The 27,047-nt window shown below is 51.0% G+C and overlaps 10 protein-coding genes across 10 annotated transcripts; 7 read left to right on the plus strand and 3 right to left on the minus strand.

The window, feature by feature from the left end:
- Window positions 1–1,045: 1,045 nt before the first annotated feature.
- Window positions 1,046–5,553, minus strand: pex6 (AAA family ATPase peroxin 6; the record flags this gene model as incomplete). Its single annotated transcript, XM_057184220.1, has 3 exons — window positions 1,046–1,493; window positions 1,568–5,297; window positions 5,364–5,553. 3 exons carry the CDS (start codon window positions 5,551–5,553, stop codon window positions 1,046–1,048), a joined length of 4,368 nt encoding a protein of 1,455 aa, XP_057045670.1.
- Window positions 5,554–8,077: 2,524 nt separating this feature from the next.
- On the plus strand, window positions 8,078–10,797 carry ace1 (putative C2H2 transcription factor (Ace1); the record flags this gene model as incomplete). The annotated part of the gene is made up of 5 exons (XM_057184221.1): window positions 8,078–8,573; window positions 8,653–8,906; window positions 8,983–9,227; window positions 9,281–9,556; window positions 9,612–10,797. The coding sequence occupies 5 exons, from the start codon at window positions 8,078–8,080 to the stop codon at window positions 10,795–10,797; spliced, it is 2,457 nt and encodes an 818-aa protein (XP_057045671.1).
- A 361-nt stretch (window positions 10,798–11,158) lies between these two features.
- N7518_003295 (putative calcium/calmodulin dependent protein kinase) lies at window positions 11,159–12,388 on the minus strand (the record flags this gene model as incomplete). The annotated part of the gene is made up of 3 exons (XM_057184222.1): window positions 11,159–11,503; window positions 11,557–11,774; window positions 11,827–12,388. The coding sequence occupies 3 exons, from the start codon at window positions 12,386–12,388 to the stop codon at window positions 11,159–11,161; spliced, it is 1,125 nt and encodes a 374-aa protein (XP_057045672.1).
- A 969-nt stretch (window positions 12,389–13,357) lies between these two features.
- Window positions 13,358–16,432, plus strand: N7518_003296 (PX domain-containing protein; the record flags this gene model as incomplete). The annotated part of the gene is made up of 7 exons (XM_057184223.1): window positions 13,358–13,460; window positions 13,528–13,757; window positions 13,810–14,118; window positions 14,185–14,809; window positions 14,860–14,956; window positions 15,004–16,147; window positions 16,205–16,432. 7 exons carry the CDS (start codon window positions 13,358–13,360, stop codon window positions 16,430–16,432), a joined length of 2,736 nt encoding a protein of 911 aa, XP_057045673.1.
- A 210-nt stretch (window positions 16,433–16,642) lies between these two features.
- Window positions 16,643–17,965, minus strand: N7518_003297 (ankyrin repeat domain-containing protein; the record flags this gene model as incomplete). The annotated part of the gene is made up of 1 exon (XM_057184224.1): window positions 16,643–17,965. One exon carries the CDS (start codon window positions 17,963–17,965, stop codon window positions 16,643–16,645), a length of 1,323 nt encoding a protein of 440 aa, XP_057045674.1.
- A 549-nt stretch (window positions 17,966–18,514) lies between these two features.
- Window positions 18,515–19,439, plus strand: N7518_003298 (uncharacterized protein; the record flags this gene model as incomplete). The annotated part of the gene is given in 2 exon segments (XM_057184225.1): window positions 18,515–18,571; window positions 18,591–19,439. The coding sequence occupies 2 exon segments, from the start codon at window positions 18,515–18,517 to the stop codon at window positions 19,437–19,439; spliced, it is 906 nt and encodes a 301-aa protein (XP_057045675.1).
- A 390-nt stretch (window positions 19,440–19,829) lies between these two features.
- On the plus strand, window positions 19,830–21,430 carry trm5 (tRNA (guanine) methyltransferase; the record flags this gene model as incomplete). The annotated part of the gene is made up of 4 exons (XM_057184226.1): window positions 19,830–20,124; window positions 20,193–20,294; window positions 20,343–20,417; window positions 20,463–21,430. 4 exons carry the CDS (start codon window positions 19,830–19,832, stop codon window positions 21,428–21,430), a joined length of 1,440 nt encoding a protein of 479 aa, XP_057045676.1.
- Window positions 21,431–21,761: 331 nt separating this feature from the next.
- Window positions 21,762–22,364, plus strand: N7518_003300 (DNA-directed RNA polymerase II subunit RPB4; the record flags this gene model as incomplete). The annotated part of the gene is made up of 3 exons (XM_057184227.1): window positions 21,762–21,952; window positions 22,011–22,138; window positions 22,237–22,364. 3 exons carry the CDS (start codon window positions 21,762–21,764, stop codon window positions 22,362–22,364), a joined length of 447 nt encoding a protein of 148 aa, XP_057045677.1.
- A 932-nt stretch (window positions 22,365–23,296) lies between these two features.
- N7518_003301 (uncharacterized protein) lies at window positions 23,297–23,523 on the plus strand (the record flags this gene model as incomplete). Its single annotated transcript, XM_057184228.1, is given in 2 exon segments — window positions 23,297–23,398; window positions 23,410–23,523. 2 exon segments carry the CDS (start codon window positions 23,297–23,299, stop codon window positions 23,521–23,523), a joined length of 216 nt encoding a protein of 71 aa, XP_057045678.1.
- Window positions 23,524–23,673: 150 nt separating this feature from the next.
- On the plus strand, window positions 23,674–25,773 carry N7518_003302 (putative C6 transcription factor (OTam); the record flags this gene model as incomplete). The annotated part of the gene is made up of 1 exon (XM_057184229.1): window positions 23,674–25,773. The coding sequence occupies one exon, from the start codon at window positions 23,674–23,676 to the stop codon at window positions 25,771–25,773; it is 2,100 nt and encodes a 699-aa protein (XP_057045679.1).
- Window positions 25,774–27,047: the final 1,274 nt, after the last annotated feature.

Raw genomic sequence — 27,047 nt, forward strand, 5'->3', positions numbered from 1 at the left:
TATGTCAGTGGCTGATGTGATGAACAAACACTCTAGGTATGATAAACGCGAACCTGATGAAAACAACCAACGCGCGGGTTGAGAAGGATGGAGTAGGGAGGGAGATGTGAAGAGGAAAGGGAAAAGTAACAACAAGAAGGCACAAGAAGAAAGAGACACAACCCCCCAGTTTATGGACTGAAGGGAATGGGAAAGTACGGGAACTGCCTGGCGTGACAAACACAATACCAGTGCCTAGGTCACTTTACCATGTTTGTTCACATACCCTATTCTCAGGCAAAGCTTTCTGTAAGCTCGTGCTCGTAGACAAGGCCTCCAGCTCGGCTTTTCATATATGCACTCTCATCTGCTTGAGCATATAAAAGTGAGTCTACTGGGAAGATCAGTCCAAATAAGTCTACGATCACTACCAAAGACAAAGTTACAACTAACCAGTGCTTCAATACTCCCGAAAAGCAAAGGGTTATCCTGTTTCTTTCTTTCATTTTTAGTAGGAAAATTCACTACATCATGATAGAGGAAATGTCTGGCCTTCCAGTCCACTGGGGACATCACCAGAGCCGACAGCTGGCGGGCTGGGATAGGGAGTAGTCCACGAATGCATCTACCAAAGAGAGACCCTGGATCTAGTGTATCGTCATGCCAAGTCGTAGGACGTCACGTAACAGTCCAAGTCTAATGCATTGATACACCAAATAACATTGGGGAAAGTAGCTAGTCATACTATCTAGAAATAAGGTACATATATCAAATTCTAACCATGTAGTACCTTGAGATACCCATGGTACTGTTAGTAGGCGCGCGGGTAATGCTAGCTTAATATCAACGGATAACTTTAATTTGACACAGGGAACAATTTGCCAACTTGTAATACTATACTCACAAAGACAACGTTGTGATAGAAAACTAGGGGTGTAGTAATAGCAGAGAAAATAATTAAAATGTACAGATGAACATAGGTATCAAATCAGCATAGTAAATACAAAGGCCATCGGCCAGCTGAACAGTGCCAGCATGTTAAAATATACAAACAGTGCCAGACTTTCTATTCAACCTCCTCCATAGGGTTTTTCAAGTGATCAGTCCGAACGACGTAATCATCCTCGTCTTCATCATCTCGGGCATTGGCACCATCTGCCATATCCTCATCGTCACCATCAACAGATCCATCGGATTCCGCACCGGTGCGGGACTTTCCCTTTTTGCTAACGCTCTTTCCCTTGCCTTTGCTGCTGGTTATTGACTGGCCGCTGCCGCGGCGGACAAGGTTTCCTGGCCATTTATTCAGGCCTTTTATACGACCGTGGATACTCCCGGTGGTGCTACTGGCACCATTCGTGGTAGGCTCTTCTGGAGTGGCTGAGCCGCCTTGGTGGAATGCCTCCATTGCCTCTGCGATGGTCTGTGGCGCGGTATGTGCGGGGTCTTGCTTTGACTTGTCCACTGCTTCGAAGGTTTGACGGATGCGCTCAAAGTGTTCGAGTTCCTTGGCACTGCGAGGAGTTAGTATCGTATGTCATGAAAAAGAGACAAGAGGGAAAGTAGGATGGGAGTGGTGGACACATACCTGACACTTGGCACGAGCTCTCCTTGAGCAGACAGGAAATCCTCCTCGGTTACCGTCACATTCACATCCTCCTTTGTGGCGAGATGGTCAAAGAACCAAGCAGTGCTGACAGGACCACCTGGCAGAGTCTTAATCTTCTCGTCAACCGCGGTGGCCTTTCGAGTGATTGCTTTCAGCATAGCATCAGAGCAGAGTGCATACAGATCAGCACCGGTATAGGTTAGAGGAAGCTGTTCCGCAACGCGGTCAAGCGAGACATCGGGGCTGAGGGCGAACTTGCGCGTCAAGGCCTCAAGGATAGTCGCTTGCTTTCTATGTGTATCTGACACGCCCAGGTAGAGCATTTTGTCGAAGCGACCAGGGCGGAGAAGTGCAGTGTCAAGTAGATCGGGACGGTTAGTCGCACCGATGACGAAAACTCCACCGCTATTCTCCTCGCCGCCGTTCATTCCATCCAGCTCTGCAAGCAGCTGACTAACGATACGGTCCATAACACCACCACTGTCTCCCTGGTTACCACGCTTGGGCGCAACAGAATCCAGTTCATCAAAGAACACAACACAGGGTCGAGCATCCCGAGCGCGCTGGAATACCCGGCGCACGTTTGCCTCGGATTCACCGATGTACATATTGAGCAGTTCGGGGCCCTTGACGGAGAAGAAGTTGAGAGAGAACTCGGTGGCAATGGCCTTGGCAAGCAGGGTCTTGCCGGTACCGGGCGGGCCATAGAACAAGATACCACTGCGCTTCTTCATGCCCTTGGCGAAGAGCTCGGGCCGTTCGAGCGGCAGCTGAATGGTCTCGACCAAGGCATCCTTAACATTAGTCAATCCACCAACATCATCCCAGCCGACATTTGGAATCTTAGGTGCACCGATCGAATCGGCAAAGTTCTTCCGCGCAGCGTCTACAGCAGCGTCAAAGTCTGCCTTGTTGACACCTCGTGCACCGTCGCCTCCTGCCAGCAGGATGTCTCTAACAAAGACATCCGAGCCGGAAAGCTTTTTGCTAGCCTCGGCCAGACTTTCGAGGCGAGCTGTTCTCGCCCCGGCAGCTCGTTCCACGACGTCAACCAGATCTCCTGCGACAAGAGCTGCGGTCTTCAGAGCAATGCTGCCCAGTTCCACGTCCGCAGACAATCTGATACTGCGCTCTGCGACGGCATTTCGTAGAATGCCTTCACGCTCTTTCTCCTCCGGGGCACCCATCTCGAACTCATGAGTGATGAGGCTGCGGATACCTTCGGGGATGGTTTCAACATCGGTGGTGGTGGCGATGACAACTCTCGCATCATTCAAGATATCGCTCATTGCCGTGACGATGCGATCAGCGGTTAGGACCTCGATATGCCTGATCAGCAGTGCGGTGCAGTTTGCTCCGCAGTGGAAAGCCCGTTCTGCTCGGGCTTTGAGATACGCCTCGGTCTTGACATCGCCACCATTCGCACCACCTTCTGTCAAGATGTCGTACGCATCAATGGGGAATGTGTGGAGACCGATATCCGAGCACGCTCGAGTGGCGACAGTTGCCTTGCCGATATGTCTTTGCTGGGATCTGAGGAGAATGAAGACGGGCTTCATTCCTAGTTGAATAGCCCGCGGGCTTGTGGCAGCAGATATCAGATCACGGATTCGCTGCTGCAATACAGGGATAAAGGACTGGGGTGGTTCGGCAACAATGCCGTGAGGCGTTGGGACATCATGGACGCTCTTTGGGATTGTCTTGACGCCCAGCCAATACTCCCATCCGTTGTCCAGCACGCCGGGAACTCGGCTCACGTCACTCCCAGCCTGTACCATGCGCGTAGTCGCCGGGTCAAGTACAGCGACTCCGCCCCACTGATCTTCGCCTGTCTCCTCCAGCTCCTCTACAGCAGTTGGGGCTACATGCCCGACACGGAACCAAGCGACGCCGATTTTGCGGGTTCCGGCATTATTTGCATTGGCACCTTGGCCCAGCCGGATGGTAATGTCCTCCTCCTGACTGGCACTGTCACCGCCAGCGGTGCCAGAGAACACCGCTCTGCCGAGTCCTTCGTCCACGCTAATTCCGACCAAATCACCACTCTTAAGGATACGCCGGCGGGACTCAAAGTACTGCTTCAACCCTGCAAATAGTGCTGGTTGAAGGACCCGATCCATTGAGAGAGGAGTGGAAACCTTGAGCAATGTGACTTCTTTCGCCAAAGGCGGATTTTTAGCAGCAGTGTTCTTCATGTGATGCAAAAGACCAGGTTTGGATGAGCTATTAGGGGTAACGAAGGTCATGGGGGAGATCCGCAGGTACTTTGGATTTTCAATGTTACCAAGAAGCAACGGGGGAACGAAAACTGAAGGGGTCAAGCGGGTGGGTGCACGTTGTGAGATACTGGACCGGCGTTCACCGGAGTGATTAATAGCATACCGCGGCTTGGAGGACGGAAGACCCGAAAGACCAAAGATCTTAACTGGGCGCCAATCGCCTGAGTCTTCAGAGGAGTCGTTGAAACTTCCAAATTTGAGCGAGGCGAACATGTTCAGCTGGGGCTCCTCGGCGGCTTCGATTCTGACCCAATCGCCAGAGAAGCATCCAATCTTGGCGAGGGTGCTGATATCTACAAAGACAAAGGAGTCGACGTCTTCATCGTCGCGAGGCCGGGGGTGCAACACCTCATTTGGGACTTTCTGCAACAGTCCCTCCACCTTGAAAGTCTTGCCTCCGCCACGGCCAGGGCGCAGGGTGGCCGATGTGAAATTCGACGCCACAGACCCGGGGGTATGGATTCCATCTAATCGTCGGCCGCCGGCTCTAGGAGTCGCCGAAGTCAAGGAAGACATCACCCCCGATGATGGCTGTGGCAGTTCAGGTGCACTAAGAGAAATCATGTCGTCTAGAGAATCATCCGAGGAGTCACTCATAGATCCTGCTGACCCCTCCGTCTCTGACTCCTCGGCAGCTGACGTTACCTCCATTTCTGCCCCACTTTCACCAGGCTTATCCTCGGCTGCAGAGTAGAATTGTTCATTGGAAGTGTCGTCAGCTTCGTCTTCGGCCACTTGCTTCAGAAGCGCAGACCTAGAAGGCACAGTTTGTTGAGCGCGGAGTCCTTGAGGGCGAGCCTGGACAAGCACAATCTTTGTGGTCGGCATCAGCAAGCCTTGCGAAACTGGCTCGCAGAATGAAATCCGCGCAGGCGGTGGTGGTGCATAAGTTATGGGATGAGAAGGGAGTGGCAGGGGTAGCACGTCTCCGATATGTACAATGCGCTGAGCTCCCAATGCTTCCCGGACTGCAGCAGTGAGACGCTGTTCGGCATCCTTTTTCGAATACTTCTTGGCTTCTACCGACTTCCCCGTTTTCCCCCAAAGTCCATTCGGCCCCGCATTCGTGAATCCACCACCAAATTTACTCTGAACATCATCGTGATTGCGCAGAAGATGTCGCTCAACAGTCACAAAGATCGTATCGAGGTGAATCGGGGCGACATCCAGAATCCGAATCTCTACGGAACGTTGTGCCTGTAGCGAGTTGCGTGACGAGTCAACTTTCCCCAGCGCTTGTAGGAAAGGCTGTAGTGAGTCTGCTGATTCGGGAAACAGCACTGTCGATTGTGACATTGGAACTGGCGCTCTCTCTGTGGGCTGAATGCGCACTGGGAGTATCGTCCAGGTCTGATCTTCCACAGAGGTATAAGTCGGCGTGTGTGGGGCAATTGCAACATAAAGCACTCCATCGTCGGAAGTCGTGACATCTGATCAGAGCAAGACGAGTCTGTTAACACCATTATTGAGAACAGTGAGCGGGGCTTCACACTCACCTTGGAGGGCCTGCTGCTGGAAGAGGTCATTCGCAAGCTCCTCGGACAATATGCCGACCTTCCCGCGCAGCTGGGGATCTAGCGCTAAACGTGCTGCGATGGGTGCCTTGTTGTTCAATCGCCGCTTTCCGGCTCTTCTTCTCCGTTGTCGAGGCCGCTGGGAGCTCTGTCCATACTGTTCGAAGTCCATGGGTGCGGTGTCTTGTCCGGTTGCGGTCGGTAAAATGAAGCGGGGAGATAAGAGATGTGGACGGAAAGCAATCACCAATTCATCTGTTTAATACGCGCATATGAGACGATTCCCTACAGAATCCCGCGCCAGATTTAGCGAATTACTGGGGAAGAAGACGAGGTTCGCCGGACTCAGAATCCGGGGGAAATCAACACGCGGGCATCTCAGTACCGCCCGCCATTCTGCCATGCCCCGAAGCCGAGGTCCAATCGGTCAAGTATATGGGGGTAGGACATATGTATGCATGAATAGAATATGTATTACAGTTCTGCTACACTTCCATTCAATCAGCAATATAGTCCCAATGGTATTCAAGAGTGTATGGCATTCGGTCTGATCCCAGTCGCAAGCGTGCCCTAACACCATTGGCTGTTATCTGCTTGTGATAGTTCAGCCCTGGAGCTCCAAATGGCTGACATCATTCGGGGTAGGATCAAATTGACTCCCGAGGTCTTAATCATATGAACGAAGAGATGAGTTTAGAATTGAGGGCTTGTCCCTTTTTCTTGGCAAAATTGCGTCCCTTGGAAGTACGTCAACTCTCGCCATTGCCAAGGTAGACTCATTCGTAGTACTAGGTTTTCTAGCAGATATTGGTCATGACTAGTTATTTAACTAGTTAGGCAGTTGCATATCGAGTTAATAATTTCGCAGCCTGGAATAGTTAGGACGGTAGTCAGGCCGGTGACGGGGCGACCACGCCAAAGGTGATGTAGGTGAGACACAATTCCGGGGGAACAAATGCGGTTGACTGATTTTTTTCCCGGGCGGCTTGGGTAGACTTTCATACCAATTCCATGGCCTAGTGCCATTGCAAAGTGAGGTCAGCTACAACGTAAGATAGCCAGATACCATGAATGTAGTTGGCATATCAATGAGCTATACTACAAGGTGGGCGTTGTCGGTCCTTGTATAGTCTTACAAAGTAAATGAGACGCTACAAACTGGCTCAAGAATACATCATCTCTTTGGAAAGCTGGTCCTTTTTGATAAACTGACAGGTAGGCTGTGCATGGGCAAAAAGGAGTCAGAGAAGGGCGGAGTTGAGGGGTCGATACGAGCAAAAAGTCTAGTTCGTCCGGTCAGCATAGCATCACAGGTAGAATGTCGTTTTCGTTTCAAACGGGCGAGTTTTCGTCCGACAAACGCAGGCTGAGCAGACCAACATTGGACTATTATTGGGCTGCTCAAGACGGGTACAACAAGCGGTGATAGGAGGCTCAAGAGTGCATATGCAGCTCGTATTTGGCGAGCATGACTGGACCAGAATGAGTCTTTGGATGAGCTGGCATATCGGCCTAAAAGTTAGTCGACGGTGTTCCCTTTTTGTTGGCTGCGCGACGACCCTCTTGATTACCAATTGGGGGCCAAGACCCTGAGCGTCATGTGCCCCATGCCAATAAGCATGGCCATGGTAATTTTCCCAGCCCAGACTTTTTATGGCCTGATCCCAGTAATATGTGACGTAGACATGGAAGAAAATAAAAATGCTGACTCCACCGGCTTTCGCTGTACTTTGGATGAGGACGCGTAGGAAGAAATAAAAATGCTGCCTGGGGAGGTGAGGCTCTTTTGGAACGGAATTGTGGTCTTTCCGGCTGCCGAGTTTCCATTTTAAGACAGTGGAACCGGTGGAGAAACGGTACCGTACCCGCCGGGGGCCACGCGGGAACCACCTCAAATGGCTGGCCTGTTTAATTACGGTTATTGGTTTACCATACAAACGTTTTCCACGGCCAATCACCGGCCGTAGAATGTGCTCAGCCTTCGCATTCTATACCAATTCGGTCTTAGCGCCTTCGTCTATCAGGCAGACATCCAACACGCAATGAGCCTCCGGTCCCTTCTCTTCCTTGATCCGCTTGTTCCCCCCGTCGTCTGTTGTTCGTGTTATTCTTCATTTCAAATCCTATTTTGCTGTTCATCGCTGCCTTCAGTCTAAGGATCCTAAAGATTTCATATTTAGTGGGGCTGACCGCTTGGAACCCATCTTGGACGTTATATCTCAGGAACATTGGAATCCCATCAGTACTTCGAATTCGGCGAATTCATTTCACCTGAGGATATCGCAATCCTTGATTAAAATCCTTTTGAGCTGGTGTTCTTGATACGCTCTGCCTCGAACCCCGCTTTGAAGTTTTCCGACCCCGCGACACGTTGGATTGGAGTGCATGTTCATCCAGAGGCTCTCAAACGATCGCTATCGTGATAGATCTTCAGGGCCCTCATACCGGCTCAACCATTCGGCTTTAATCAACCCTGGTTGGGATCCAAAAGAGGTGGTGCTTTTATATACCAAAGAACGAAGATCATCCGCATCAAGTCGAGGCTTGCATCTCTGACTCGACCGTACGTCACTTCGCTAATCATTTGGTCAACTCTCCGGTGAGTCATGCGATGCGCCAATCAGCCGCAATCCACTGTTCCTTTCCTAACCGAGAATGTATACTAAATATTGGCCGACATAGTACTACGCCCAATAATGTCTGCTATTCAGACTGAGCCGACGCGGGTGCACCCGCGTCGTCGGCCGGTCTTAAACAGCGCTCTTCCCAGCGACTCGCCCAGCTCTAAAATGCCCCTGAAGAAAGGAGAGACTTTCCATTCCCCTACTTCTCCTCCATCGAGCGATCGCGACCCTGTCTTGAACTTCCGCTCCCTACCTCATCGCTCGGCCACCTCGTTAGAATCTATCGCTGTTGCCGAAGAGCGCATGACTTCCATCCTAGGCCGTCTGACCCTGGACCCCACCGAAGACCAGAGCTCGGTCGCTGGTGAAAGTACGATAGAGAGTGGGTTAGTGCGCAGTAACTCCGAGTCTATGTCTGGCTCCCCGCGCTCCTTAAAAGAAGAGGGCCGCAGCATTCCCATCCCACTAGACGAGAAAAAGGCCCGTCAACAGCATAGCCACGAGTCCGACAGTGGACTAGGAACTTCTGTCAGTAGCGAAGAGGGGCTCGCTGATTCTGAAAATAAAGGTGGGTGTCACATGCCCCAGGAATTCATCGTTGCCCTTTGTTCCCTATTGTTTCCTATTTGAGTACTAACAATGAATAGTGAATGATGGTATTCATGACAATCAATCTGCAATCACAAGCTCTATCTCGGCTTTCGATATTGGTTCATCGCCAAAACGTCAATTAGGCCCTGCCGCCTGCAAACAGATTGAACGTTTTGTGCTTGTCCCTATTCTGAAAGAGCCCCGCTTGAAACCATTCCACGCATTGGCCCGAAGTGTCCCCCAGCGCATTATCAATAAGCAGATTGTTTGCTTGCGCGACCTCGAGAAAACCCTATTGTGGTTGGCGCCGGTAAGTCAATACATTGTTCTCTTCAATGGGTTTATGGAGTTCTAGTTATGCTTATTATTTTTCTTATACTTTAAAGAACTCCGCCACTTCTCGGAATTCTTATCTCAACTTCTGCGAATTTACAATTCAATGCTTACATACTTCGGCGTCGCACCTCAACGATCGTGATCAACGACTACCAGCCGATCGACCTTACACTAACGGATACTTCCTTGACCTTGTTTCGCAGGTCCGACGATACGCAGCAATGATTCGCGCTGAACGCGAGCGAGTCCAGGCGACTCAGGGCTCCGAGACTAACAAGGAGTCCACCCCTTCTATGTATGTGATATTCCATTCGATTTAGACAGCAGAGCCTAGCTAATTCAAAATAGCATCCCGAAGGCTACTTTGGCAGGTGGTCTATCCCAGAATGGGAAGTCTGCCGAACTTGTAATTATGCAAGACGGAAAGCCAATATCTCTGGCCACTGGAAAGCCCTACGAGGCGGATGTTTCTAGTACTGCCAAGCGTACTATCACCCTCGACGATGCAATCGATGAGGGCGTTGAGCGCTCTATGGCCCGCCGCAAGAAGGATGCCCCTCCCATGAACATCAATCAAAAGTGCTCCGACTGCGACAAGGTCTTTAAGCGCCCCTGTGACTTGACGTAAGTTACCCTGTTCAATTGAAGTATCGGAATTGAATTGCTAATCCATTCATAGGAAACACGAGAAGACACACACTCGCCCTTGGAAGTGCGAGCACTCTGACTGCAACTACCACACTAAAGGTTGGCCCACCGAGAAAGAACGTGATCGTCACATGAACGACAGGCATTCGGAAAAGCCCACCCTCTACAAGTGTCAATTCCACAAGTGCCCCTATGCTTCCAAACGTGCCAGCAACTGCAAGCAGCACATGGAAAAATCTCATGGTTGGGTTTACGTTCGCTCCAAGAATAACGGACGCAATGGCAGCAAGCGAGGCTCTTCTGTCCAGGCCACACCTCAGACTCCCAGTGTGTCTACTCCGGCTTCGAAGGTTACCGACTTTGCCTCTCCAATCCCTGGCCCCAGTCCTTCCCCCAGCGACCAGGCCTACAACTGGCCTGAGAATCCCCAGTTCAACTTCGCTGACCCTCCTGCGCTTGCCCATGGGGAGGATTTCCCTCTATTCGGAGAAGCATCACCCTATCTGATGACCGACGCTAACTCGTTCCCAACATCGGTGAACCTGAGCGGCTTCCAGAGTCAATTTGAAGCGGGTGACCCGAACGGCTTGATTCCAGCCCTGGAGATGCACCGCCAATCCATGAACTCCATGTCTATTCCATCTGCCGAATCGGTTCCCGACTTGATGGGACCGGTGTCCTTTGACGGATCCCCGCTCACCGGCACGGAAAGCATCAACTTCGACCTGGATTGGAGCAATCTGGACTATCCAACCAACGAGGACTACACTGCGATGGCTGCACAGCTTCCTCAGGGTCATGCCCTCGAGGCGATGAAGGGTTATTCGAATGACTACGAACCAATGAACCTCAGTCACTGTTCCTACGATGCCTCCGGGAAGCCCACCGGCCTCTCCCCTGGTGCGCAGGGCAACGCCATGTTATATTCACCGGACTCTTGTAACGTCGGCGACACTCTTTCTGAGCGCTACGAATATGGACTCCAAGCCCAGGCCGGTAACGACTTTACCCTTTATAACAGCGCTCAGATGGCTCGCGGTGCTCCTCCCATGATGCAAACTCCTCCTAGCGACCACTCGCCTCAATACCAGCACCCTCAACAGATGTTCCCCTCACTCGAGCATGAGCGCGCTCTGCAAAACATGCAGGCCTGGAATGGCCAGCAGCCCCAGGGACACTACCTGCCCCGGGACATGGAGCTGGAATTTATGAAGTAAAAAGGCAGGGTTCTTGGGTGTCTTTGCAAATATTGTTTTCTGGAGCGTATTTAATGTTGTCAGCGATGGAAATGCGGGTTTTTCTTATTTTTTCATATTTGGTTTAGCTTAATCTTTCCACTCTAAATAACATGGCTGAAGTCCTGAATTTTTACTTTCATATTGATTGAGTATTATTTACTTTTACGCTTTGAAATAAATAGATGAAATGAATTATTCTATCCAACTGAAAGAGATACATATCGTAGTTCCTTTGCCTTGTGAATACTTGGTTCATTTCAATCATGGTTAGGCAATATATATTCCTGAACGCCACGCCAGTACAAGTAGAGATATTTCATTGCGCATTGACTCCTCCCAATCAAACGCCCTCAAACCATTTATGCTCCAACGCCTGACGCGCCGTGATCCGTTCCCCCGGATCAAAACGTGTCATGGCACCAACAAGACTCTTGAAGTCATCATCAACACCATTCCAGAGTGCGAACGGCTCACGCGGGGTCTCCTGGTCCAATCCATCCCAAGTGACTTCGAAAACGCGAACCCATGGATTGTCACCAAGATGCTTCAACAATCCATTGAGCCCGTTTTCATCTGCGAAGTAGGAGATCTGGCGCTCGATTACGACAGCGATAGGTTCAATACCCTCCTCCAACTCATCTTCCCGAACTGCAAAAATGATGCGCTTATGAACGGCGCAGATGCACTTGATGACCAGTTACCAGCTGCGCTTAGGAAAGTTCCAGATGTGGGACTTACAACAAGAGCAAACGAGAACACATCCGAAGGTTTGTTGACAGGCCCTCCTGCGTGGGCTTCGGGACTCCTCCACATCCAGTTGCCGGCTTGTTTCCCGATCATGTCGCATCCTGGGGGGATATGAGCTGCATCTTCCAGATCACCGAGTTGGACTTGGTCGACGATAATCTCATCATTGAGATTTTGCCAGTTGATGAAGACATTGTCTGGTTTTATATCTACAAGAGTAAGTTATGTTGCAATATTCCAGAAAAACAGCAGTGGAAATACCTGTGTGGACGATATCCTGATCGTGAAGCTCAGCAAGCCCGGTAAGGGCGTCCTTGAGGATTCTCTTGGTTACCGCAAGGGACAAGTCCTTCTGGGCAAGAGTTAAGAGATGACCTGTGAAGTGTTCGAAAACAAACATAGACTTGTCGGGGATAGTGTCTACAGCAAGGCGGACATGGCTTGCGTTGCTATGTAGGCGATTATTGACTTCTTGGAGATCTTCGAAGTTGACGGGATGTATGTACTTTAATATGAATTTGTGACCATGCGCCCTGAAGGTATAAGCATGTATGTAAATATGGGAAGGTTCGGTGTCTACTGACGAGGCACGATAGACTTGACGCGGTGGGGAAACTTCCTCCTGCAAAACATGTTCGATGGTGTAAGTGCGACCAGATAGGCCGGTATACCGTGTAGAAAGCAGAGGGTTGCTTGGGATTGTACTGATTGTGCGATGGAAAAGAGGCTTTGGTCCTGGGAATGATGTGCGCTGGAGAGGGCTTAGATACGTTGAGCTTTTGTAAAGGCGGCTCGCTAGAGCGAGGGGCCTTCGTGCCAACATTGGAGGCAGGGTATGTGAGGGTTTAATTTAATATGTGCTTTGAATAGGCTATGTCTCCTTTCACATATTGTACCTTATTGTAGAAAGGAAACTGGCCGTGGTCGAGTTTATGCAAAGACGTTGAATGCAGTTGACGAATCAGGGGAAAACCCCCCTTACCTGTGGTTGAAGGCAAGAAGCCGAGCTTATAATCTCTGTTGATTGGTGGTTAAAACGTCGACGCGGATAACATCCTTGGTCGCATGCTATTTCCGTATTTTCGCCAATGATGACATTTATTATTGCTCCGCTCCACAATAATAAATAGCCGCAAGGGTCTAAAAGAAGCCTAACGCAATCGGCCCATGTAAGCGCCAGTTTTCTCAACCCGGTGTTGCCCGTGTACTGGTTATGAAGCCGGTGAATTATTTCTTCGCTAGGAAGGGACTTCCTGAAGTAAGAGGCCTTCCTTAGGGATCGACCACATACGACGCTTTTACTTTGACGTGGAGGAAGCCAAGGAGCGGCGTGGTGGGCCGGACCCTGCGAATTATTACACGTGACGTCAAGGCCGGCGTCAGGTGCAGCCATTTTTGGCTGCTGGCTGACTATTTCATCATTGTATGGAGGATAGCAGGATAACAATAGAATCTTACAATATATAGCCTTGTATAGCCCCAATATTTTAGGTGTCAGCTAAATATTAAAAATAAATTGGGTGACGACATCCTGTCTTTCCCGACATCTGCTCCGCTCCCCCTCCACATCGTCTTTCCCACATCTTTCCCAGTACAAACATCGGACAAAGCATTCCCTGGCATTCCCCGCTCTTCAGCCCTGTCGACGGAGTAGCTCCGCATTACAGCCCCGGCCTCTTTAGGCAGACACATTCTGTGCTTCAATTTGCATCACGTGAATCCTGGGCGTGCAATTCAAGTCTCTCAGGGACTCAGCTTCCCTCTCAAGTGAGCAGGAGCATTACCGCTCAACATGCCAGACACACAATCGCCTGATTCCGCTCTACCTAGCGGTAACGGAGATGCCGGTGCAACCCCGCCAACAGACCAGGTCTTGACCGGCAAGCAAGAACACTGTAAGTTGGAGCATATGATGATGATATTCCGATTCCACGGTGGCTGACAGGTTGTTAACTGGCATAGACCTCAAGCGCGAGCTCATCGCCCGCGAAGTCCGTGCTGAAATCTTCGAACTAAATTCTCCTACCGCACTCCAGCGATTCGGCGCCCCATTCAAATCGGAATTCGGTGAGGTCGCCCCGGTCGACTCGGAACTGCCTATTCTTCGGTATATCTTTGTTCACCACGTCCGAAACTTCCCGTTCCTGGACCAAGCGCGTGAGAAGGAGTTTTGGCAGGATAAACTACAAGTTGTGGGTGCTACGCTTCCCTGAATGGGAACCAGACTGACAGTTGGGAATATAGTTCTTGGAATCCTTTGCCAATAAGCATGTCTCGTCTTCGGAGGATCGACTGGAGGAGACGAAGCGCCGGAAGTTGGCCCGCAAATGCGAGAAGCTCGTGGAGCTGATGATGGTTTCCGGTGTGCCGACCGCGTCGGGATATGAGGAGCGCATTCAGTTCTCGGAGATGGAAATCGTCGAGCGTGGTGCTCAGGATTCGGGTCTGCTGGCTAACATGCCCGAGGGTAATTCAATTAATGGTTGGGATGTGAACGTGGCCGCTGTTCGGACAACCTCTGTCAAGCGGACAATGCGGTACCATCAACATGCAGTAAGTTGATTCTGAACATCGCCTTCTTTTGGGAGCGGGATGTTTTGCTGACAATTTCTGTTGAAGGAATTCATTATTCGGGTTCGGCACCACGACAAACCGGCGATCCATATTGGAAGGAGATATGGAGAGTTTGTCAAGCTTCACAAGAGACTGAGGACCGAGCTGCCAGGAAAACAACTCCCTCCTCTTCCTCGTAAGAACAAGTCTTCTTCCACCTCGAGCTGGTGGGGCTCTAGTGCAGATGATGATGCTTCGTCCCTTTCATCTTTCTCTACCCAGGACACGAGTGTTCCCGAGGAAAGGCTCTCTGCACCAACTCTTTCCACAGGGAGCATCCGGCGATCGCTGTCCCGAGGATCAAGGCGATCAACCAAGTCACCGCGTACGTCAACGAGCGACGTGTCGAGGGCGACTGTGCTGTACCGAGAGGAGCAGCGTGTGTCGCTGCGCGCGTTCCTTCGCACTGCATTGCAGAACAGCCGCATTGCAGAGTCCAAGGTCATGGAAGAATTCTTGACTGCTCGCCCCGTCGAGTTGAACGAGGAAGAGTTGATTGATGTGGAGAAACGGAAAAGCATGGATGCTGTGAGGATCGAGGAACAGAAGAGATTCTATGAGATTGCTAGGCAACGAGCGGCGGAGCTGGACGTGTACATGGAGCAGTTCCGCCGGGATATTGTGGAGAGCAGTAAGTCGCGAGCTTCTTCCGGCATGACATTGGTCGCTAATCGATTTCAGATGGATTGACAAGGCTGTTCGCCGAGATCCGGGAAAAGCCCTCAATTGCAGAGCTCAGCCCGCAATATCAGAAATTCGCCGAGTGGCTCCGCATTGAGTATGTTGTCTGATTTCCTAGTGTTTCACCGTACTAACATTCGATAGGGTTGCTGCAACAATATACCATCTGTTCCTTGCCGAGGATAACTCCCCTGAACTGTTTTCACAGGCGAAGAGAATCCACGGCCTGGTTCCCTACACGCTAATGAAGAATGTGATTCGCATCGCCAACCCTGCTGCAGTCATGTCTGGTGTTCTAGACCTTTTCATGGCCCAGCCCTTCGGCTCACGGTCACTTTTGCAACGCATCTTTTCATTAACCCTAAACGAAAGCATCAAAGATTTCCAAAAATCAATTTCTTCTCTGGCTTCGAAGGTCGAAGATCCTATTCTTACTCAGAAGCTCAAGAGCTTCGCGGATGCCGAGGAAGACATCAAGAATGAGATCCGAGCAGAGGCTACTACCGACGATGTCGACATCATTGTGGCCATCCTTCGCTCCGAACTACTGTCGCCCGAACTCACCCCGGAACAGATTGGCAAGGTGTTCAACGGCTACGTGGCTTGGAACTATGCCGTGGAAAACGTAGACCTGGAAATGCAACAGGGCGCCCAATGGTTCGCTCACATGAAGCAGCTTCTGAAGCTCTACACCCGTCAGCGCGACAAGGCGATGATGCTGAGCATTGTTGAGGAGCCAGTCACCCTGCAGCTATTCCGCGATCTGTTCACTATCTTCTACGAGCCGCTCGTCCGGGTTTACAAATCTGCAAATGTCTACAACAGCATTACGGACTTTGCTTTGTTTGCCGACGATGCTATCAGTGTGATTGAAAGTGCCCAGCGCCAGGATGCCTCTGCCGATCCGAACCAAACAGTGCAGGCGTTCATTGACCTGTGTGCTCGCCACGAGGCCAACTTTTACAAGTTCATCCACGAAGTGCACCAGCACGATAACGGCCTCTTCCAGTCTCTCATGGCTTGGATTGAGGAGATCCTCGATTTCCTGCGCAACGGCCCGGCCGGAGGCAAAATGGACATCAATGCTTTGTTCCAAGGAGCTGTCGGAGTTGGCCAGATCGACAAAGACCTTGCTCTCACCGAAATCAATCAGCTTATCAAGTGGCAAGAGGACCGAAAACGCTGGCATCTGAACAAGACTCGCCAGAAGATGGCTGCTGAAGGTATATCTGGGGAGGCTATTCCAGGAGCTGCAGCCTTCAGGGGCAGTGATTTCGGTCTTGATGAGGTATGTTTTTCTTCGACTTCAAATATGGATTTGGATTTCAGGCTAACCAGTTTACAGGCTGATCTGGAGGACCTCACCATCTCGGATGAAGCATCTGAAGCCTCTGATGAAGACTCTGGAGATGAAGACATGGACGATCCCATCGCCGTAGAGCGCCGCCGCCGGTCAAAGAAACAGGACCAGCTTCGTCGTACCGCGGGTGAACCGGTCAAGCCCGACGTCACGGAGATTCTCAAGCTTGCTGATCCGTTCGGTGCCATGTTGCGGCATGTACTTGCTGATTAGATGTCGATGTTAGAATTGTTTTGCTACATTCGTGATACCGCCATAGATATGGCTTCTCCCGTTTGATTCCCACTATTTGATTTTGTTTTCATACACCGATTCATTGCTTGCTTCTATTTCTTGGTTGTGCTGAGGGTGGAAGGACTAGATAGATACAGCATATGATCGGGCCGCTCACCAGATGCGTTATGATAATTGAGACCATAATATTCACGGTTCGCTGTCAATGTATCTCTGTAGCACCTCCGCAACCTGCCGATTGCCATATTCGAAGGCCACAGCCACCGGCGTCTTCCCCTCTGCATCACTCAACTGCAAATCAATTCCATCCGCCTCAAGGAGTATTATCACAACACCCAGGCGACCGTTCAATGCAGCATGGAACAGCGGTGTCCGACCCTTCTTATCGCGAGCATTAGGATTAGCCCGTCGAGGCCCAGCCAACAACCGCCGCACGATGTCCTCGTGGTTTCTTTCGACCGCGATTCCCAAAGGCGTAGTCCCATGCTTGTCAGCAATCTCCAGGTCAACCCTGCCAGAATCAAGCAACAGAGCCACGATCTCGTCGTGCCCATGCTGCGCAGCAACAAACAAGGGCGTCTGCTTCGTCCAATCCGTCTGCACGTTAGGGTTCGTAGCCTTCCACTCCAGCAAAAACTGCACAACCTCCAACCGCTCCGCCGAAGCCGCAATCGCAAACGCTCCCCGGCCATACTGTCGTTCCTCGGCGTTGGGATCGACCTTCTCTCCATAACACTTCACCAGGTAATGGACAATGTCAACATAGCCCATGACAGCCGCATAGAAAAACACATGCTGACACTCCTCTTCGCCATCGTCCCCCTGAATGATCAGGCGCAGGTGGTCGGCAAGCAACATGCCCACATCTCCGTCAATTTCCTGCGCGGCACGACTGAGAGGCGTCCATCCCTGCAGATTTCCCACGCGCGGATCAGCCCGTCCGCTACAGAGAAGCAGGGGGACCATCGCGGGCTGGTAGTTGACGGCGATCATGAGTGCGGTATCGCCAATCTTGTCTTGCTGGTTGACGTCTGTACGGCTGTCGCTGAGTAAGGTCTGCACAATGGCTATGCAGCACTCTTTGACAGCCCAGGACAGTGGCGAGCAGAGCCATTTGTCATCGGGGGTGTTTGGGTTTGCTTTGTCGTTTAGCAGGAGCAGTTTGAGTACTGCGGGGCTGTTGTAATAAGCGGCTAGTAGGATTGGGGTGCAGCCCTTGAGTTGTTGGCCTGTCTTTATCTCTGTTTTGGATTCGATGTCGAAGCCTGCGGAAAGAGCTTTTAGGGCTGTTGAGGTGTTGTCGGTTGTTGCGGCCCAGAAGAGGGATTTGGGGTTGGGAGACTTTGCATCGCGCTTGTACAGGTCTGTGCTGAGGAGACTGTAGGTTGCTGTGGTGGTGCGCGCGAACGCATTTAGGTCTGATAGTGATGGAAGGAACTCAGATATCGCGAGGTATAGTTCTTTGGGGATGGTTGAGAAGGGTCCCTCTTTGGTTGTGCGTGGTGCACTCATTTTCGCGTTTAGAGGGGTATGCAAGAAGGAGGATTTGATTGTGGGAGTAGTAAACGCGTGAGTACTTTAAGAAGCGACAGCACGTGCTGTCAAACTTCAAATGATTTCTTTAAACTTACTAGGCAAGAACGGTGTTGAATGGGTGGAGATCAAACCACAGTCTCAACAATGCATGTAAAACAATATCTTCTATTCAACCTGATTATAGATGACCATATTATTCTCTGTATCTATGTTCTATTCATAGTGTATCCTCTATTCATGCACTGTTAATCCACCTAGAGGATTTTATAGATCGTCTGATAATGCCAAGACCTGGAGTCTCGATAAGAGATAAGCCAGTTTCCATGGCGACAACGTCATCTTCGCTCTTCAACATCTGGGAAAACAGTCGCAAATGTCGTACCCTCAGCTATACCCAGGTTCTCCAAGAACTACCTCACGTCAGAACCGTGGCCTCTTCAGAGATGGCCTTTGGTGTTGTAACTGCGCAGATCGGCCGGTTGCTGTCCGTCGTGAAACTAAGAAGCATGGGCCAAACTTAGGGAAATGGTGTATGTTCCGAGGCTCTCCATGCCTGGAAAGATATCCCCATGCTTGAAAAAAGTTAGCGACTGACATACAGACAGTTTGGACTTGCGCACAGTCGCGATGCAGCTTCTTCCTGTGGGCAGCTGACGCTATAATCCGCGAACAAGCAGTCGTTCTTGCCAACTCTCGATCCGAAACCGACTCTTTCTCGCTCACTCCATCAAAGCGCACACCAGGACGTATGAACAACGGACTCATGACTCCACAAACCGAGCGCCGATTTATCGACACCCCGCAGCGCAACTTCAAGTCGCCGCCCAAGACAGCCAAAGCCAGAATGATCTCGGAAGCCTCAGATGATTTTGGCTGGAACGACGACTCGGATGACGATGAGCTTATCAAGGCACTCTCTTCCAGCCAGACCGAGACCTTCATCTCGCAACCCAACTTCCATCCCGACTCCCCGTTCAAGACCCCCCGCACCGCCGCGGTGACCTCACCCGGCAAGCGCAAATTGGGCGAAATCACAAATGATAAGTCTTCCTACGACCGGTCTGCACCCGCGACGCCTTTCTCATCCCGCTCCTCGCGCACCGAGATGTTTCCTTCGTCGGCGGAGTTATGCATGACACCCACGCCTAGCAAGTACAATGATGTACTCTCTGCGGACTCGAAGTTTGACACCTCGGACCTTGCAAAGAGTCTACTCGATATCCTGGAGAAACATAGTGTTGTTTTGCCAAACAGAGCGCACGACGAGGTGCTTTCGCTGCTTAACCGGCAGGACCTGAAGACACGGGGGATTATCCGTGGGCGGGATATGACGCGGCTGGCATTGAAGAAGAAGGATGGCGAGATTAAGAAGCTGCAAGACCGTGTTTCTAATCTGGAAGCTCAGAGGGAACTGGATCGTTCTCTTATTGAGGGGATGAAACCCTATTGATGGCACTCTTGGAATCGGATTGCACATCCAGCGGATACTGCCAATTAGCATTTGCATTCCTACTATAATTCCGGCTCAGTGTTGGTCCCATCTCACGAACTGTTATGATATGATAGCTTGCGACCTGATTATTGTGTTATCTTCTCAACATTTTGTACAGCAGGGAATTATGACCGTCTTTCATCCATATATATAGTTAGCATGCTCAATAGAAGATATAAGCTTTACCAGGCTAGTGAATGATTTCGTCCTACATCTCACATGTTAGGATTGTATAGATCTAGATAAGACGTCACGTGGCTGATAAGAATAAATCATCGCGCCGCAATGCGCCTCGAGCTTCTAGCAAGGAACAATACCAACAGGCCGAAACTAAATACTCTACCTCCAATGACCCCCACAGATGAAGCTTCCAAGCAGGCTACTCCCCACGAGACCGCCGACATGTTCCGACCCCCTGTGAATCGTGCGATGCGCACACTCGACCGGTCATTTTTCCGCAGAAACGTGCCCCTCTCCGTCGCCCGAATTTTTAAAGCAAGCGATATTTCGAACGTGCGGAAGGAGCTGGTCAAGAGCCGCGACATACTGCTCTGGCCGCGTATTAGCCCTATCCGCGAGGCGAAGGATGAAGATGGCAAGGTGTGGAAGGCTATGTTGTTGCGCGAAAACCTGAAGTTTGATGGTAGGTTTATTGGGCTGGATTGGCTATGTGCTTGGTGTACATCCATGGAGGTTCTAATAAGTTTATAGATAAGGCTACATGGTCGCCTACTATCAACGAGCTCGTAAATAAGGGAACGGTCGCCTTGGGGCCTTATGAATTGGAATTGGAATATGACCATTGGTCGTACGGTATGCTTGATGTTCTCTCAGTTCAGTATACATGCTAACATTCTATAGCTGAGATAATCTCATCGATTCTTCCCGAGGACCTGGAAGAGATTCCTCAAGGCTTCACTCAAGTGGGGCATGTCTGTATGTTCGTCTGAGTCACTTTTATAACCAATACTGACGAAACAGTGCATTTAAATCTCCGCGCTCAATACCTGCCATATAAGCACATACTTGCCGAGGTTCTTATGGACAAGAACCCGACCGTCCGCACCGTCATCAATAAAACCGAAGATGTCGGCTCACACAGCCAGTTCCGCACCTTCCCATTCGAACTGCTGGCAGGCGAGAACGACCTTAATGTCATCCAGCACGAGCAGGACTGCGAGTTCCGGTTCGACTACGCCCGTGTCTACTGGAACAGCCGCCTGGAGACCGAGCATCGCCGCCTGGTCGAGAAGTTTGAGCCCAGCGAAATGGTCTGCGACGTGATGGCCGGCGTTGGCCCCTTCGCCGTGCCAGCAGGCCGGAAGAAGATCTTCGTCTGGGCCAACGATCTCAACCCGCACGGATTCGAAGTCATGCAAGATGCTATCCAGCGTAATAGGGTGCAGGATTTCGTCACTGCTTTCAACCAGGATGGTCGGGAGTTCATCCGTTCGTCGGGTCGGTCGTTGCTGAGTGCGGAGCCGCTTACCGTTACTATCCACCCGAAGGTGAGCAGGGAGAAACAGCGCAAGGTCGCGCAAGGCAATGGGGTCTCGCTACCCGCGCCGAAGATATACACCCGTCCTACCGTTGTCAATCACTATGTTATGAACTTGCCTGCTACGGCCATTGAATTCCTCGATGCCTTCCCCGGGCTCTATGCTGGCGAGGAACATATTTTCGCGCCTAACACGGAGCAGAAACTGCCCATGGTCCATGTTTATTGTTTCTCGGGACACTCAACTGACGAGGTAGATGATCACATTGATATCTGCGAGAGGATCTCTGAGCGGATCGGATACAAGATCACTGTCGATGACTGTGTGGGAGGCAAGGGTAACCAGGAAGTGGAACTCGCTATTCACAATGTGAGGCTGGTTAGTCCTAAGAAGCAGATGTTCTGTGCTAGCTTCCGTTTGCCGCGGGAGGTCGCTTTTCGGAAGGTATAGAGTTGCATAGCTGCATGTGAGGCGTTGGGACTTTTCCACAAAATAAGACTCTGATACCCTAAGAAACACCTATCAAGTATTGGTAGTAATAAATAAGTACGATTTGCCTTCCATCGGAGTTTATTGTATTGATGAGGCGGTACCGGGGTCACCGCCTTGAACTGCCGGAAGTTCAACTGCAGAGATCGCCAAACAAGTCACCTCATCTCTTTACAGCAAATACACGGCGTCGACGAAGTAGCTTCGGGCAAGTTACTTTCACGAACACATTCGCTTCAAGGCACTAAGCTGCATATCCGAATTTACGGAATCCCGCCCTTCAAACCACACAATGAGTGTCCAACTACCCCCACCTACGCACCGCAAGCGCGCACTGCCACAAGGCGAGCTCGAAGCCGCCTCCACGCTCAAGCTAGGCGCTGACCAACACACACACACTCTCTCGCTATCCGAAGCACGACTGGTTATCCACAAGGTGTTGGAGAACAAGCGGCGCGGGGGGAATAAATACGAAGAGCCGGAGTGAGTGGACAGACCGACGTCGAGGTCGAATATCAATACTTACTTGTGATATCTACAGGAACTTGACCAAGACCTTGGATTACTTGGACGTGTTTGCCCGGTTCAAGGATGAGGAGAATATCAAGGCCGTCGAGCGACTTTTGAACTCTCACACGGAGCTGGAGATGTTTGAGCGGTCACAGCTGGGTGAGTTGATTTGCACTGCCCCATCAGCCAAGACATTATTCCATTGTACTTTTACCTGGATACCTGGATAGCATTGACTGACTCGGGTCTCTGAACAGGCAGTTTATGTTGTGACAATGCCGAGGAGGCCAAGTCTCTCATCCCGAGTCTCCAGAACAAGATCTCGGACAGCGACTTGCAGGAATTGCTAGATGAGCTGACCAAGCTGCGCAACTTCACCGAGTAAAAGCATACAGGGGATTGCATTTTGTGGATGTTTCATTTTCAGGAGCATGGAGTTTTGAAGGCGTTCTTTTTTTTTTTTCATTGATTGCAGGATGTTGGATTGACAGACCATAGGTACTCGGGAATTGGTGATTCATAATAGAAACCTCCCGGGCCAACCATTGCCGCTCCTTTCTTATTACATCTTCTGCCAAGTCCGTGCTCTTCCGTTCGCCACAGTAGCATTGAGCATGTGCCGGGGAACAGGATCTTGACTCCGGGGTGTTCCACTCCGGTACAATCTATTTTAATGTATTGTATTACATATCAGATTGCATAGCGGTCAGTAGAAATCGGAATAATACGGAGTAGATACATATAGTGCATATACAACATACATCCATAGATAGTTCACCGAGTATATAACTACACATATAAGTACGTTGTATGTACATAGTCTTAGCCTCCCTCCACATTACGTTCTCCCCACACAGTTCGGGCGCTACTGCGACTTTAGTATGGGACGGACGGTGATTGGTCCGGTGGAAAGGCGTTATCACTGGCCGCTGATTGGCCCGGGCGATCCTTGGACAATCGACCAGTCAGAAAGCCAATTGACGCAGGAAAAGGACGAAAGGAGATATGTTGTAACGGTGATATATATTATTCTCCCTAATTAGTCCTAAATACAGTTTTCTCAAATTCAATCTCACTTCCATGGATGCCCTACGTGAAAATGATGACCTAACAATATTCTGTACGTAATGCAGTGTCTGCATTCAGAACCAATCAGCAAGGGAACCGCTTATCGTTGACAATTAAAGTGTCATAATTGCCCGTCAATGGCTGCTCGGGCGGGTTTCCGTTACGAGAGCAAAAAGCTGATCGTCTGGTTGTCGGGAAAGTAACGAGTTTCGGGATTCATCCATAGTTTATATTACCTATTAGGTCGATATGTCATTGATTTCCTTCTTTTCCTTCTTTCTCCCGCACTTACCAGATCTCGTAACGGCTAGGAATGACGGAGCGAACTATTCGACATCTCATCCTGCTGCAGTCACTTGCAGGCTCATCCGCCTGATATATCTCTGATCTCCGGTGCCGGCTCTGGATTATCAGATAACACACCTGTTTTCCCTGATAAGCGTATGTGTCGGTCTTATCACGACGTGATCCAATGACTGACGCCGTATATTCAGAAAAAAGAATCCCAAGAGATTGCGGAGTTACACGTCTGGAGCACAACTCCGTGCTCCGTGAAGACCCTTATCACCTTCGATCTCCGTTCCTATTTGCCCGTGCCTCAGGGCTAGCTCCGGTCCACCGTCCACATGGCTACCGTTATCACTCTCCAGCCGGGATATTCCCAAACCCATTCTCCTGATCTCCGCCGAAAGACGGGCTCGACCCCAGTGCTCTCTCCATCCCCCATCTCCATCAACTCGACCCTCCCCCGCGCACGGAATGGAGCCAGCTGTGACGCCTGTCTCCGCAGAAAGAGCAGATGTGCCATGAACGAAATGGTCAATAAATGCTACTCATGCGACTTTCATCGCCAAGAGTGTACCTTCTCCCACACTCACGAGGGTCCGTCAAAGAAGAGGAAGTTGGACGGCCAGGAGCCTGCAGAAGGCGTTAAGCGGTATGCCATTCCAACCGGGGGATATACGCCTCCATATGTAGAAAGAAATCGTGCCCTAACAATCCCCAGACCCTCAATGCAGCACTGTATCCCCGAGACGGAGTCTCACCTAGCAGTGAACATGATTCGCCCCGGGTTTTTTAACCAATCAACCCAGTATATCGGCATGACCACGGAGCTGGAGCCCACCTTGCTGGACTATCTTCCGCTAGACGAATACGACGAATGCACGGTGGCCAATTCGCGCGTGCGGAGATGTGCCGACGACGGCACCTTCATGCGCGTCGTCGACACCGTGCCTGAATCGCATGCCGTGTCACTCGATGCCATCGAGAGCATGGTCGCTCCCTACGGCTCCACACTGATCGAGAAATTCTTCGAGCACGTGCACCCCTCGTTCCCGATTTTGATAGAGGAAGTGTTCCGCCAATCATACCGCGAGCGCCGTGGCCTCTCGCCGCTACTCCTCGCCGCAGTCTACGTCTTGACATTGAAGTTCGTCGACGTCGGTGTCACCTCGCAAACGGCGCGCAAACCCGATGCCGCACGGCTGGAAGCTTCGGCCTTGAAGCTGTTGATGGATTCGTTGCAATTCCCCAGTGTCTCGACTATCCAAGCCGGGCTCCTGCTGACACAAAAGTCGACTCTCGCTACAGCATCGCTAAACGGCCAGCTGGTCACGGCCGCGTTCGAGCTGGGTCTGCATCAGGACTGCACGAACTGGCGTATGGAGACCTGGGAGAAAGGTCTGCGGAAACGTCTCGCGTGGGCGTTGTATATGCAGGATAAATGGTCGTCGCTGGTGCACGGCCGACCCTCGCATATCTTCGCGTTCAACTGGACGGTCAAGGATCTCGTGGAGCAGGACTTCTCGGACGCCTTTGCCTCCGGCACTGACTCGTCACACGATGAAACCGCCGTCGGCCACGGCCCTCTGCTTTTCTGCCACATGGTCGCACTAACCACCATCCTCTCCGACATCCTCGACCGGTTCTACACCCTGCACGCCATCGAAGAGTTCTCCGCCGCCGGAAACCAGCACACACGCATGATCCTAGAAAAAGCCAAACCAGCCCAAATCCGGCTCAAAGACTGGTTCTCCTCCCTCCCAGCATCCCTCAAAATGGAAACCTCCACCGGCGAACTCGTCGAAACAATAACAGACGAACACGCCCGCAACGGCGCCCTCCACCTCGCCTACTTCGCCACCGAAATAACCCTCCACCGCTGCATCGTCCGCTCCCTCCTCGCCGAAGGCACAGACCAGTACCTGGCACACATCTGCCGCTCCGCAGCCAAAACCCGCCTGATCTCCGCCATGGACTTCGTCAACCGCCTGCGCCCCGCCCACCTCCGCTCGTTCTGGCCCGCCTCGGCCCGCACCAACTTCTCCCTCATCGGCTCCTTCGGCATGCTGCTCCGCATCACCGCCCCGACAAACGAAGAGGCAGACTTCTACCGCGTCCGACTGTGCGAGTACCGCTGGACTCTAGGCGTTAGCCACAAGAACGCCGAGTTCATGGGCTTCGCCCTGCAGAGTCTGGACAACGCCACCGCGCTGCACAAGCACGTCCCCGCGAAGCCTGGCATCGCCGAGCTGATGGCGTTGTCTGGTAAGAATGCGCCGCCGCGCATGCCTCCTACCACGCTTAGCTCTTATGATGACGCTATGATGGAGGCTGCTGGCACCGCGGCTTCGAGCTCGGTTATGTCGGGCCTGGCGTCGCCGGCTACGTCTGTTAGTGATATGGAGGATGGGGAAGGGGAAGCCTCTATGGCGCCCCTGTGATCATATCATGATCATGACCCGTCCACCTCTCTCCTAACTACCTCTTCTCTTCTCTTCTCTTCATATATACCTTCTCGACTCCGTCCCACCTCGCATCCCTTACCTCATTTCCAGCCCTTTCTTTCTTTCGTTGATGTCTTCTCACGACTCCCCTTTGCTCCGGCGTTATCTCCGGAATTTGATCTTGTTCATGATTTTCTGGGATGAAGCGCCTGATTTACCTATTTGAAATGATTGATTATGTTGTGCATGTACCCCCATGTACTCCCTCACTGCTTGCACTGCTTGCCTTGCCCCGCAGCGACACTAAAATTTGTTACCTACTTACTTTGCGACGACGGAATTACCCTGGCTTTGGAATGAATGCGTATCTGGTCTGGGTTGGACTGGATTTTGTTATGCTATGCTTGCCTTGCTTTGTTTCGGGGTTTGTTTTCGCCATTGTTTATAGACAGCCTATGTATATAGAGTGGATGATATGAATTATGATTTTATTTGACGATCCTGTTCGAGGACGACACCACTCAATAACGCTTTCAACTCTTGCTCTTCACGCTCGTATGAAGTTCTTTTTCGTTTTTCAACTTGCATACGAAGTGCTTCTCCCGACTAGACAATGGGTTGTTGGTCGCCGGAGCTCTTCAATCCTCTCAAGTTCATCAGAACACTCTTGTGAAAGAAGTCACGTATGGCCTAGCTTTGTCTGGTTTTCGTCTGTGGCGGTGTGTGGTTGAACACAACGATACCGTAACAGGCAAAGGCAGACCATCCCATGCTGACTCGATCAGGTTGGCCTTACTTGCCAAACTCCCCAGAGAGAGATGGACCGGGTTTTGCGGATACCATCATAGTTGGCCAGTCAGACTGAGGGATCCTAGTAAAGACGACTGTCTGTCAGTAATGCTCATGAATAAAGGAAAAAGAAAGAAAACGAACTCACATTCGACACGACAAGAATCGACTTGTCCGACGGGATAGTTATATATGGTTGCCATTCTGAGTATGGCATTTGTAGGTCAACACAGCTCTTCATCCTTGGTGCTAGTGGTCTTGGTCTTGGTCAGGTAGGTTCGGTCGCCTTCAGGCGTGTTGGTGTGTTATCGGAGCTACTGCAGTGATATCACTGAGACAAGCTTTCGTCACCAGGTGTCTTATCGGGGTTGTTGGTGTCAAGACTCAAGACTCTCGGATGGTATTATTATTGGGGCACCATCGACTGTAGTTTTAGTCACATCAACTTCAGCACATGAATATGGCTGCTGCATATTGCACGG

The sequence above is a fragment of the Penicillium psychrosexuale genome (assembly GCF_028828465.1).
Source record: "Penicillium psychrosexuale strain IBT 29551 chromosome Unknown utg000002l, whole genome shotgun sequence".
Classification (NCBI taxonomy): Eukaryota; Fungi; Ascomycota; class Eurotiomycetes; order Eurotiales; family Aspergillaceae; genus Penicillium; species Penicillium psychrosexuale.